This window comes from Channa argus, chromosome 14, assembly GCF_033026475.1.
Source record: "Channa argus isolate prfri chromosome 14, Channa argus male v1.0, whole genome shotgun sequence".
Lineage (NCBI taxonomy): Eukaryota > Metazoa > Chordata > Actinopteri > Anabantiformes > Channidae > Channa > Channa argus.
The window spans coordinates 9,510,176-9,523,084 of record NC_090210.1 but is presented as its reverse complement, the minus strand read 5'-3'; the positions used below and the strand labels follow the sequence as shown (position 1 = coordinate 9,523,084).

The 12,909-nt window shown below is 39.2% G+C and overlaps 2 protein-coding genes across 3 annotated transcripts; both read right to left on the bottom strand.

Annotated features, from left to right (window-relative positions):
• Positions 1-39: 39 nt before the first annotated feature.
• Positions 40-4,403, bottom strand: LOC137140604 (nucleotide sugar transporter SLC35D2-like). Of its 2 annotated transcripts, XM_067528983.1 has the most exons (13): positions 2,992-4,403; positions 2,133-2,166; positions 1,942-2,028; positions 1,779-1,846; positions 1,615-1,686; positions 1,459-1,527; positions 1,275-1,377; positions 1,098-1,190; positions 954-1,021; positions 779-857; positions 605-687; positions 476-528; positions 40-348 (listed from the first exon to the last, which is right to left on the bottom strand). In XM_067528983.1, exons 1-13 carry the CDS (start codon positions 3,198-3,200, stop codon positions 338-340), a joined length of 1,029 nt encoding a protein of 342 aa, XP_067385084.1. In that variant the 5' UTR covers positions 3,201-4,403; the 3' UTR covers positions 40-337. The 2 variants fall into 2 exon arrangements, with proteins under 2 accessions (XP_067385084.1, XP_067385085.1); XM_067528984.1 differs by lacking the exon at positions 1,615-1,686.
• Positions 4,404-4,860: 457 nt separating this feature from the next.
• Positions 4,861-11,801, bottom strand: serbp1b (SERPINE1 mRNA binding protein 1b). Its single transcript, XM_067528982.1, has 9 exons — positions 11,402-11,801; positions 10,472-10,652; positions 10,047-10,187; positions 9,733-9,804; positions 9,191-9,265; positions 8,713-8,890; positions 8,042-8,104; positions 7,604-7,792; positions 4,861-6,886 (listed from the first exon to the last, which is right to left on the bottom strand). Exons 1-9 carry the CDS (start codon positions 11,784-11,786, stop codon positions 6,827-6,829), a joined length of 1,344 nt encoding a protein of 447 aa, XP_067385083.1. The 5' UTR covers positions 11,787-11,801; the 3' UTR covers positions 4,861-6,826.
• Positions 11,802-12,909: the final 1,108 nt, after the last annotated feature.

The window sequence follows — 12,909 nt, the reverse complement described above, 5'->3', positions numbered from 1 at the left end:
ATTAGTGTCGACAGTGAAAAATTCAAATAGAAAACAAGCCATTCTGGTCTGTTTTAATACACATTTAGATTTATGGGTCAATGTGTTAAAATCGGAAAAATCCAAATTATTTCACTTAATTGCTTTGTAGAATAGAAAATTATCCTAAAGTTAAAAAATATAAGGTTTTATATATTGACATAAAAAATAAGTGGGAAAGGAAACAATAACTTCAGCAAAAAGTGAATACATTTGCATAGCACCAGATACATGCTCTAAAAACCTCTCTCCACATACACAATATAAAATGTGATCTTGATAGTCTTAGCTCTTCAGAGTTGGTTCACGACTCCACTGTTTATGCCTTTTCTATTTAATATGATACAAATCATATTAGAAACAGGAAGCATGTTTGTTGCATACAGTACATTGCAGATATTTCTATCCTTGCAGAAAAACCTGATTTTAACAATTATGAAAATGTTTCTATTCTTACTTGTCTGCTCCTGTGTGAAGGTGACGTAGGAGTACACCAGGCTCCCAGCAATACTGTGGGGAAAGGATGACAAAATCTGTTTCCAGACAAAGGCCTAACACAGATATTTATACAGTGCAGCTATATTACCTGATGTTTAGTCCTATAAAGTTAGTCCAGGTGAATATGTAGTCCCCACCAAACATCATTCCAATATATGTCACAATGATATTCTGCAGGAGTCACAGAGAGTGAGAGTCACTGAACACATCTGGATTCATCTACATTAGCCAATGTGAGAAGAACCAGATTTTAATAACTCACCTTTATACAACCTACAATGGAGGTGGTGAGTGCTGAGTTGTACTGAGTGCACAGCATGATGGAGTACATTAAAATGAAGCTGTAACACATATTTAAGAAGAATTAGACAAAAGCAGCCATGGTGGGTTATGGCTATTAACAAATGAAGTGAACAGGCGTTAGGTATCTAGTTTACCCCATGATACAGGAGAGCACGAACTGCACAACAAAAAGCAGATCAGACCAGCTGGCATACTCCAACCCCTTACACAGACAACAGAAATCAAGACGTGAGACACTATATTTTCCACACAAATCTGTGCTAAACAAATGCACTTACTATTTGAAGGTCTCCTGACAAATAAGCATATGCCACAGTAGGGAAAATCATGATCAAAGCATTGTAGTAGAGAAGCCCAAACTTCCCCAGCTCCTGTGACAGCAGCAGTTTAAAAAAAATTATAAATTAGGTCAAAACAAAGCATCACAATGAGGTAGGACTAGCTGCTCTTCTCACTTTTGAGTCAAGTTTCTGCTTCACGTACGCGCCGCTGGCCGCTGTCAGAACATTGTTCAACATTATGAATATGTATCCTTCAAGGTCAAAAGCTAAATCAGCACTAAAAGAGAATGACAAATATGTTTACAAAAACAAGCAGGCAATCTGATAAAATGTACATAGGTGTATGTGGCTTTCTTACCTGGCAGCAATAAAAGCACCAAAGATCATGGTAAACACTGTCATTTTAACCGATGTAGAGAAAGTCTTCCTGTCAGCACAGGAAACAGTTGCTGTTATTAAAATCACTCCTGGCAGGTGCAACACCATTAAATGGTGCAGAGGAAGCTTAACTTACTTCAGCAAGAATCCCTCAAACACCATGGTGAGACAAATACTGAACCTCCTCAATACTGTAAACATGGGTAAACTAAGGAAGGAAAAACAGTCGGCTTTGCTACTTATATTTGATATAATTATGTTTCAGCATGATAAGGGAAGCGAGGGTTACCAAGCTCTTACTTGAGTCGCTGGGTCCCAAACAGACCTGATATTTGATTTCCAACATACAGTAGAGGCAGCGGAAACATCTGGAAAGACAGGAGATACTGTATGTCAAGTTTTTATCCTTGCCACGAGAACTATGTCATTGTCTGTGTTTTCACCCAAAACATATCCCCCTCACCTTGTGTGGTATACTCAGATCCAAATCTGGAAATGAAATGACACCCAACATCTTCCCAATCCTCAAAACTACAACTGTGGCCAGCATCTGCAAAGTTTTTGAAGCAGGAACAGTTCAAACACTACGTCCGACTCTGTTGTTAATCAAACACCAACATAAAGTAGTGCTGAGTGCACCTCAGAAAAACTTACTTGGCCGATTCCGACGCATGTTGATGAGGGGAATCTGAAAAACAAGTAGACAATGAGGAAAGAAATGAGGGGGGAGGAAAAATACAAAAACACATGCTTTTTAGCTGTAGGTCAATCCTTGGTCCTCTTTCAGGCAATCACGCTCTTGCTCTTATTTGATTATATATGAGTTTACATTCTTTGATAACAATGTTAGCTATGTTGTTGTTTGGACCTGATTATATATAGAATATATTTAAAATCAGACTGTCGGGCAAAAGCTTAAAACTGAAATGTAAATATTTTTGTGTTCTTTATCTACGCTGTACACCAGGCAACAGAATATAAAGGACTAGTGATGGAACCTGTGGTTAATGTACTTTTCTGAGGGTCCTTAATTGATTTCTGTCCTAGATACAGCTTTATACTTTGCAGTGCAGTGGCAAATACCATGCACGTTGCTTTTTTTCTGACACTTTAATTTGTTGTTGATCACTTTACAATTTACAAATAATAAATTGCCTTTTTATACACGATATAACAGTTTTAAAATAGCCCAAATTAGGTTATCTTAAACTCTTAACATTAAAATCCTAACTATAAAGATTAAATAAACACTTTTATTATAACTAATCTAATACTATACGAACACGGAAAACGATTTACCTTTCAGATAAACCTTGGTAAACGTTGAAACATATTAATATAATATATAAATGAAAGTATTTTATGATTAAATTTTTTTAAAGCTACAGCGTTTCCTATTTTGTACACACATCCAAACACAGTAAAGACAGCTTCGTTTTCAAAGGATGAGAAAATTCCTTATAGAAAGCTGCATCACTGTCCGGTACCTGGACGTTGGACTTTGGACCTTTACCTGTAACTGGTGAGGACGCTTTTGTTGACTATAACGATGAAAAACGAACTGATTCCGTAAAATCCCGCAGCCAACAGCTTCACAAACACCGCAGAGCTGTCACCGGATGTTTCTGTTCTGGTTCTGGAAGAGGCTCCTTCAGGCGACAACTTTCCGTCGCCGAGTTCGCCTGTAGAGCTCTGCGCTCGCCATTTAGGGAGCGCCGCCATAATTTACGTATCGACGAGTGTCCCTGAACTTCCAACGGAAACCGACGAGTCACTCTGCGCATGCGTCCAACAATCTTAAATGACGATAGCGGAAAAGCAAAGTAGTGAAACATCTCGAACAATCAACTTTGAGGAGCATTTACTCTTTGTAAAATGATCTATGAAAATAGAGGTGGTTAAGTAATGTACCTTTATACAAAGTCAAAACACTTGTATTTTACTTTATTACGCCCATTTTATGTGACTTTTACTACAGATTTTCAGGTGTTTATACTTACCTACGACTACCTTTAGGACCTTCACAGCGTGTTACTTATTATTTTCAGATTCTCAGGAAATATGATGAGTATAATATCACCAAGATATTATACTATATACTGTATAATATCACCAAGATATTATACTTAATTTTAGATCAAACACACTTCTGTACAAAGTGCAACGTACAAAGTGGTTACGAGGTCCACATTTACATCATTTTTGTTTGGCACCAATTATATTTGCTCTTACATTTAATTTGTTTTTTTCCCTTTATATTGTGCGTTTATTTGCAAGTGTAATATAATTTAAATCAAATATTAAGATTATTTTCATAACGTATAGCTCCAACTTATGATTTTTCTGTTACCAAAGAGTCAATTTCTAAAAGGAAAGTTTTCATATTAAATTCCTGAATGTAAAGTTGAATCAGTACTCAAACTGAACATTACATTTCTTGTTTAAGAGGCACGTGTTTAACAAATCTTTTATATTTGTCATCTAATTAGTTTCTATTTATTTTTTGTGGAATGCTTGTATTTTTGTACTTAAAGTAAAATTTAAAGCATGTACTTAGTACTTACATTTGATTGTGGTATTTGAAGCAGAGAATTTTAGGCAAGTAAATGAGTACTGCATACTTCTGACCACTGATCTACGGCGTAACCCCATAAACTAATGGACAATGCCTCAACAAGTTTAAGAAAAACTTTTAATGGAATACGACTTTTTACTTTTACATCAGTTTAAAGTTTTTCAAAAGATTTTCATCCAGCTCAACTTTATTTACTCAGTCACATTGTATCAGGTAAGGCTACCTACTCACTATAAATTTTATATTTTCTGTCAAAAAATAGTTAAACTACAGTCTACATACACATGGAAGATGGAATAAAACCAATTTGTCAGTTACCCTCCTTTTGTGAAATATGTAATTGCTTTTGTTGATTCAGTTTAAAAGCTAATAACTGTGTTATTATGGAGGATGTAGTCTGTGGTACTGTTTTCTTAAGTTGTAAGTTCATTAGAGTTGTGCTATACAGTTAATTGATGTAAATGATAACCTAAATGTTACACACGCACACACACACACACCTTTCAGTATAACAGAACATTTAAGGCACCTCAAAATACATCCTCATTAACCATAGCCACCCAACTACAGAGGTAAGGTTTACTGCAGGGCTTTTGCATTACATACATTAGTTTTAGTTAGTTGTACCCAGTAAGCATAATTTAAACCTTTCCAGAGTGTTGATGATGAACGAATAGCATAGCCCTCAAAACACTGGAGCTTTGTTAAGTTTAAGCAATAAATAACTTCACGTCAATTTACACCTTTAAAATAAAAAATTAAATTAAATTTAAAAAAACGTTACGATTTTAAACAAGCCAGGAGCCATTGGCAGGACATAACACCTCTAAAGTAATTTATTAGAACAGGGATGTTTGCAGAGAGCATTTCACCGTCATGTGGCTCAAACAGTCCTACAAAAAACTGCTCCAGCTGTCTGTATCAGTGCATCACCAGGAAGTCTTTGCAGAACGCAGCATGTAAAGCTTCAAATTCACTCAATTCAGTACAAGCCTCCCACCCAACCCCAATGCTTACTGGATATGGTGACACAGGTGGCTAAAAGCACCATTAGCTCACATTACATTCTGTAGCTCATGATTGTTCCACAATGACAGCTCACATTTCTTTCAGAAAAACTATGCATTGGTGTTGCTGAGCGGATAAAATACAAATAACAATAAATCCATAGATCTGACACAGCATTTGAACAACCAGGTGTTTTTAATGTTGTGGTGGACAGGGGTCAGCATGGGCACTCTGAATGTTCTACGGCTACATAGCAAGCTCAATGCACCGTGCATTCGGACACCTGCCGATCATGGCTAGCATTAACATTTTAAAACAGACTTAGGCCTGCACATTTAAATTAACTTCTGCAGGTGCAAAATTTACACAAAAGGCAAAACACAAAAAGATCCACACTGCTTGACAAAGTTCTATATTAGACTGAAATGTTGCTTTATTATAAAACTGGCTTGGAGATTAGAATTTTGTGTGGATATTTTGTTTCAGCATTACATTTTTCCCCAATGGGTCCCCTGTCCACAACATTAAAACCTCTGAGGGGTTTCAATGTGAGGCTGATCAGTGTGTTGCTTACAAAAAAGGAAAGGAGGAAAAAAAATCTTCAGTGGACAAGCGCTGATAAAACCAAGTGCTTTCAGATCTGAAAGACATTACAGATACTCAAAGAGCAAGATATGTTCACGGTGTATGTATCAATCTCACCTAAATTTCAACAATCACATCTCAAACACATTAAGAACTACTTTAGGTGCAGTAGTTGCAGTCTTGTTTGAAAATGGCAAATTTGTTGCAGAGGATTACTTAAACCCTAAAATTCTAAGTAACTACTTGTCAAGTTCATACACCCAGCCTTGCACGCACACACGCACACACTTAACAAAAAATACCATATTTGCTTAGTGGTCCTGAATTTACAAGTAGTATAGTCTATATGACCTAAAAGGACCAGCCTAAAGATAAACATTAGACCCTGGGACACCCTGAAACACAGGTAGCACATCTGGATCAGGGGATACAAAGCATTACTAACCACTGGTCCACCAAAAAAGGCAAGCTATCAAAAAAGGGAAATGAGGCATTCACTTTTCACTGCACAATAAGCAGAAAAATACCAAGCTTTAGTGGGAAGTCACTTTGCCTGGTTACCCATCCTCAATTTGTACCTCACAAATGGATGGGCAGTCAGGATCTGAGTAATTACACTTGAAAATCCATGTTAAGCCATACTTAATGTATCTAGTACAAGATTTCTATGTAGTGTAGTGCTACCACATCAGTGTGTATTACTGGGGAAAACAACTCCCGTAGAAAATCTAAGACGACCCCATAATACTGAGCTGAAATCGAGGAAAAAATAAAAAATAAAAAAGCACAAAAGCTTCAGGGGAAGAAATAGACACACTTCAATCTAGTTGCAGAAATGCATAAATTCAAGCAGCACAAAAAATATCAATGAAGTATGCATAATCTCTGGAGGAAAAAAAATGTATGAAAACATCCCTGCTTTCATGTTCCTAAATACAAAATTTCAGTGTAACAAGAGGTCCTTTTTCCGCCTTTTTGTCTTTTGTTCTTCTTTAAAACAGGTGAAAATTTAGTCCCCTGTTGGTGGGAGTGGTATGGGATGACAGTCTTTTTCATCAATAAAATCTTTTTTTTTTCTTCTCTGTTTTCTTATATACTTGAAGATGTGGTAAGCATGCAAGCCTCGTAGAGGAGGGGCCCGGAAGGGCTGATGGGTGGGCTGGTGGTGGAAAAGGAGCCATTAGGCCAGGGCAGGGAAAGCCTCAGGATCATCCACATTGGGGACTGACACTCCACTAGCCTGGACCAAAAAGAAAGAATGAATAAAACACGCACACACAAGACCCACAACAAAGTGGTTATATTAAAATAGCTATTGTCAATATATTTGTATAAGCAATTTTCACATTAGTTATTCTACATTTCCTCTCAGCATTTTAGTACTTTTATCTTAGTGCTAAATACAACATTTTCTTATTAAACACCTTTATAGTTTACTTTCTCCACAGGAGCTATACAAATAAAAAGTACGACTTAAAATTGGTTTAATTATAACTATGTTTATGTATAACTATGTTTATACTATAATTATAATATTGAATTATAATTATGTGTTTGATTAAAATATAGCTGTCATGTCAACATTTTGATAAGAGAATTAGCTGTCAACAACTGTGACAAACCACAAAACAGAACTTTATAATCTTTTTTTTTCAACAAATGCTAGTTGTGTACTGCATCCAGCTTCCTGTCATATTTTCAATGATTGTAACTTTTTTAGGATTTTGACAACTGTTCGCACAACACAAACTATTGCTGCTGGGCTTTCATTCCTAAAACTAAGCAGAAATGTGCTTCATGGAGGATGAGGTCACTGGTCTGCTGCTGTTGCCTCAGTGCTCCACAGCAGGTTTTCCAAGTCAGTACTTTTAGAGCCTGTTCAGTCACTGGGCCGAATCTTTTGTGAGAGACACTAAAGCTTTGTTGTTGGCAGCAACAACAGCTTTTCTTTTGTTACCTTTTCGGAGCGTCCTCCCCCGCGTGTTGTCCTGCTGCCTCCTGCACTGCGGCCCCCCCTCCCTCCGCGTGCTCCACCACGCCCGCGACCAGGGCGACCAAGGTCTCCAAAATTGATCTCCAACTGAGATGTGATGTCGTTGGCTGGTTTGCGGAAATGGTGGTCACTAGATTCATCAGTGGTGCCCGGCTGAAAAGAATGATTGGAGATTAATTGTACATTGTGCACAGCAGAGACCATTTTGAAAACAATAATGAAGGGGCAAAAGTGTTTTTGTGCTTTTTCTCCGATTCCTTTTCTGTGGACATCTTCATACGTCATTGTTAACAACTCACTACTTTCTACATAGATTTTTTAACACAACTTTACCATGGACTGTAAAGATTAAAAAAATAAATAAATAAAATAATAAAAAAAATAAAAAATAAATAAAGGCACCTTGTACAGAGTGTGTGGTTCTGCTTCCGTCTCTGAGGCGTCGATCAAAGCGCCAACAGGCCTCTGCAAAATCAACACAAGACATACAAGCAAATTACTTAACAGATGTAAATGGTTATTATCAGGTTACGCATGTTTGACAGACTTTAAACCACACAGAAAAGATACTAGTATATCAGTGAAGTCTATAATGATTAGCTCTTTAAAATATCTTAAAAGGAAAAGACAACAAAGTCCCAATGGTGTCAACTTTTAACGACACGTTCTTCATTTAAATCAGCACATTGAGCTTTATGAGAGACGGTTTTCAGGTGTTTATCTTACGATTTAACCTAATTTTCGGCTTCTTCCTTATCGAGTGCTCCATGTCAGCTTCTCAAAACTCTCTTAATTGCACAAACTTGTCGGGAACCGCTACTTTCTGACTGATAAAATAAACCATCTTAAATTGCTTGTATGTGGCATTTACAAACTTATCTGTTCATATTAGTGGTCACTGCATTAGGCTTAAAATTTAAAACCTGTATCCTGGAATCAGCACATGAGCAGTAGAAGTCATGTTCTTCACCAGTATTCGCATTTCTGTCAGTAACAGTATGCAGCAGAAACAAAAGAGAAAACTGGTCATATCAGAGAAAAATGTTTCCGTTCTTCATAACAACAAATCTTACATCTTCACTCTTGGACTTGTGTAGAACATATCCTTTCTTCCACTGGTTGTCGGCTCCCTCATTGGGCTTACGGATGTTGAACTCCACCTTGGTACGCTCTTTGTCCTGCATGGCCTTCCACTCGTCTAGGGTCATCTCTTTGGGGCCTTCGTTTTTCACCTCCTCGACCTCATTCTCCCTGTAAAGACAGCACACAACAATGTAGGAACTAAAGCCTCAAATGACAATCCTCTTAGCTCTATACATGCTCTCTAATCCTGAGGCCAAAAGGGCAACGGAAATGTTTATCCCATTTGCACCAACGCTTTGGTCACAAAAATGTACAAGCTGAAATTCTGTTTTTGTAAAAACGCAAAGGGAAGCATTACTCTGTGCTGACAAAGTTCGGTAGATTCAATCTACTGTTTTTTCTGAAAGACAACTGTAAGATTCATTTACTTAACAGCAAGATATCACCTGGAAGGAAGTGGACACTCACTTGTTCTCAGAGCTGGTAGGTGTATTTTCCTCTCCCTCTGGGGTCGTCTCAGGAGCTGCTGTTTGTTCAGCCTCACTGGGAACAGAGACACGCAGCTGACTTGCCATTTTTATATTAAACAGTACAGTTTGGACAGTTCATTTTTGAAATAGGCTTCAAGCTGCACCACAATTCCACCGCAACAAAGATTGGCATTTTGGTAAATAAGTACATATTGTTTTCAGTTGAAACAGCACCTCCTACTATACGTATTACCTTACCAAGCTGGCCAAGAGTTTCAGAAATGCACTTAAGGTTGTTGCATTCATTTTAAGTAACATTACTGCTCACGAACAATAATGTGTGTACATTTTAGAATGATATTATTTAGTGTAACATTCGTCACAAACACAGGGTATTCACCAAATAGTATGCTGTGACAACGGGCTTTACTTAGACTACATGCAGTGAGCAAAGTTTGGGCAAATATCACTTGTGCATCATTATCTTGTAGACAGTAACTGTCAGATAAACAGGCCATGTGCCTGCTCATGAAAACTCACCTCACTTCATCCTTCACAGTGCCCCAGTTGTGTGAGCCACTGCCACTGCGTTTCTCCTCACTTTTCTGATTGCTGGAGCAGACAGAAAATAAATAAATACATAAAAAACACACATGGTTGTGTAAAATACTCACAGCCCACATCAGGAGTAATTCTAAAACCAACAACTCTCAAGTCTATATTCAAATATGGATTAGTGGAAAGAACTTGAAGGACTGATCCTCATCTGAGACATCAGAAAGAAACACTGCCTTGAATGTTTTATCTCCAATAAACACAGAAGTTTTAACAGTGTCACGTTCAACCTGACTCACGATTTCTCAATGCCGCTGTGTCTGTCGAAGTCTCGTTTTCCACGGGAGTCGAAGCCGTCTCCTCGCCCCATGCCCCGTCCTCTTCCACCACGCCCGCCCCGGCCGCCACCACGCCCTCTCGGGGGCCTGTCTCCAGAGGGTCTAATGGACACAGACAGACACATCATTAATGAAGCATGTGAGGGTGATCAATATTTATCCTTTTAAAACAAACTTGTATTCTCCTGATGTCAGTGGTGTTCAGACAAATATCAAAGACCAGCTTAGCCTCAAAACTAAAAACTATAATTTTTTTATGTGAGCGAACTAAAATTATATCAGCAGCTGCAAACACTTTATCCATGCACACACCCCCATACTGATCACACCAGACAGCCCCGGCTTTATCAGCATGTTAAATATTCTTATTCATCACTGCTACCCACTTGTCTACAGAGAACTCTCCACCACCCTCAGGCTTGTCCTCTGCTGGTTTCTCAAAACGGCGCTCTCGAGGAGGTCTCCGGTCCTGCCTCTTGTCTCCAGGTCGGCCTTCACCCTGCCCACCCTGGTGCTGGCTACCAGGTTGGCCCTGTTGATCTGGTCTTCGGCCCACTCGCCTGATACCTTGCAAATACATAGGTCAAAGTCAAAATTAGTCACTTCTGTCAACAGTAAACTCACTTTCATTGTCTGTGTCTGTTTCATTTCATGTTTGCATATGCATGTAGGGACACACCAATTGCCATGTATTGCAGTTACTTAAGCTCCTGATGTACTTCCAGTCCCATCTCTAGTTGGGAGCTTAAAAAAGAACAACAAAAGAACTACCAAGGTAGCTGCCCTATTTATCTTTAACTCAATTATTCCACAATTACGAATCTTTAAAGACCCCTTACCCAGTTCTACGTCTGATCGTTTCTGGCAGCACTAAACTCTAAAATGCAGTCTAATATTTGGATAGGTGATGTCTCCATGTAGCAAACAAAGACCGATCTGTCCAGTCTTTCCAGTACAACGTTACGAGTGACTGAAGCACATTTGCTTTGCAAAGCCTGCAGCTGGTGATGGAGCTGCAAAGCCGGTGCATGGAGACAGTGACCCACGACACCACCTTTCTGTCGGATGCTAGTGGAAAACATTTCTGCGACACAGGACTTCGCTGGTGTGCTACACATGAGCTTTGTAGTGACACTCTCGCGTGTGGAATTAACTGCTCCTTCCACTAAAAGCAAAAACTGGGGTCCGTTTTGACCTCACGCTGGGTTTCGTACAGACCAGCATCAGCTAACGAAGCTAACAGGAGCTGCACATGACAGCAAACAGACGAAAATAAACACGCAACGCACAAGCGAAAGAACAGGTGAAATTCGTACCTTCTTTCTTCAGGGGGACTGGAGCCTGCGGCTCCTCCTTCTTGTCCAGTAGCGGGTTCTTCCTGTCCTTCTGCGACTCCTTCTTCGGCTGCTTGGCGGCTTGAGCCGCGGTCTTAGTGGAGCCAGCGGCGGCCCCCTCCTTCTTCTTGTTTTCAGCAGCTTTCAGGATCTCAAACGGGTCGGACTCATCGTCCAATAACTGGTCGAATCGATTGGTTACGACGCAGCCGAAGCCTTCTTGCAGGTGTCCGGGCATGATGGCGCCCCTTCTGCGGGATTCACCTCCGATTCTACGAGGCTTGATGCGAACAATTCGCTGGATGCTGCCACAAGATGGCTGGGAGAGCTGCCCCTTCTCTTCCGGTGCGAGCACCATCCGGGACATCGTGCCGCGCACACCAATCTGAGCACACCGTGGCTCTAATGTTTTTATTTACATTATGTAACGACGTGCTCGTGTCGTCCTGCAATAATCCGGCTTTTAATGCTTCACAGGATGCGAAGTGCAAGAGTAGTCAGCACAGTAGGCAAGTGACTTATGTGGCTGCAGAAAACCAAATCATTTTGTTAAGACGTGATGGGATAAGTAAGAACTACACAATGGATACATGGAACAACTACTCCACGGTTTAAAAAAAAAAAAAAAAAAAGAGTACTCTCTCGCAAAGTAGTACTTAGTAAACTCCACGTGATACATTTTTATTGCTTTAAAGTGATTTGTTATTTAGAGATTATTGCACTCAAGATCAGATGGTTGCAAACAATGCATTAATATTTTAATAAAATAGAAATAGCATAGCAATTTGTTAATGCTGTAGCTGTTTGAAATTGAGCTAATTTTAACTTATTTGGTTCACTAACTCTTAGAAAACAGCAGGAGGAGCAGGAACGTAAATAATGTGTGACCATCTGAACTAAATAAATACATTTGAGTGAGCAAACCCATTGTAGAGGCCAAAAACTATCCACGCCAGACATTGTTGTATTACAAACACTGAGCATTTGTTCTATTCCCAGTTCCACAATTGAGCTGATAACAGATAAAGTAATTCCAGAGAAAACGCTGAGATGATAACCAAAAAAAAAACCCCAAAACATTCACATTCCACAAATTAAGTACACAAAACACAACAAGAAACTGTGTACCTACCTCCACAACTACACACTCAACTTTCCACCACTACCTTGTTGTGCTCCTCCATTACCATGTAGTACCAGTAGCTGTATCTTGACACACCATTAGCTGTAAACAAAACAGTTTCCCTGACAACTGACTAGCAAACTTTAAAGGCAGATAGGTGATGTAATTGATGACATCATCATACACGTTTCATCTTTGCCCCATCACCAAGGTGAAGGACCTCACCAAAGACAGCTATCTGCCAGTCCCAACCCTGGAACTAAGCGTTACCGCCCTCTTCGGAGTGAAATGCAACCTCCGAGCCAGCTCTTCCCACTAAATACGCTGATGAGATCAGCAATTTCTCCAGCACCATCCTTGCCACACA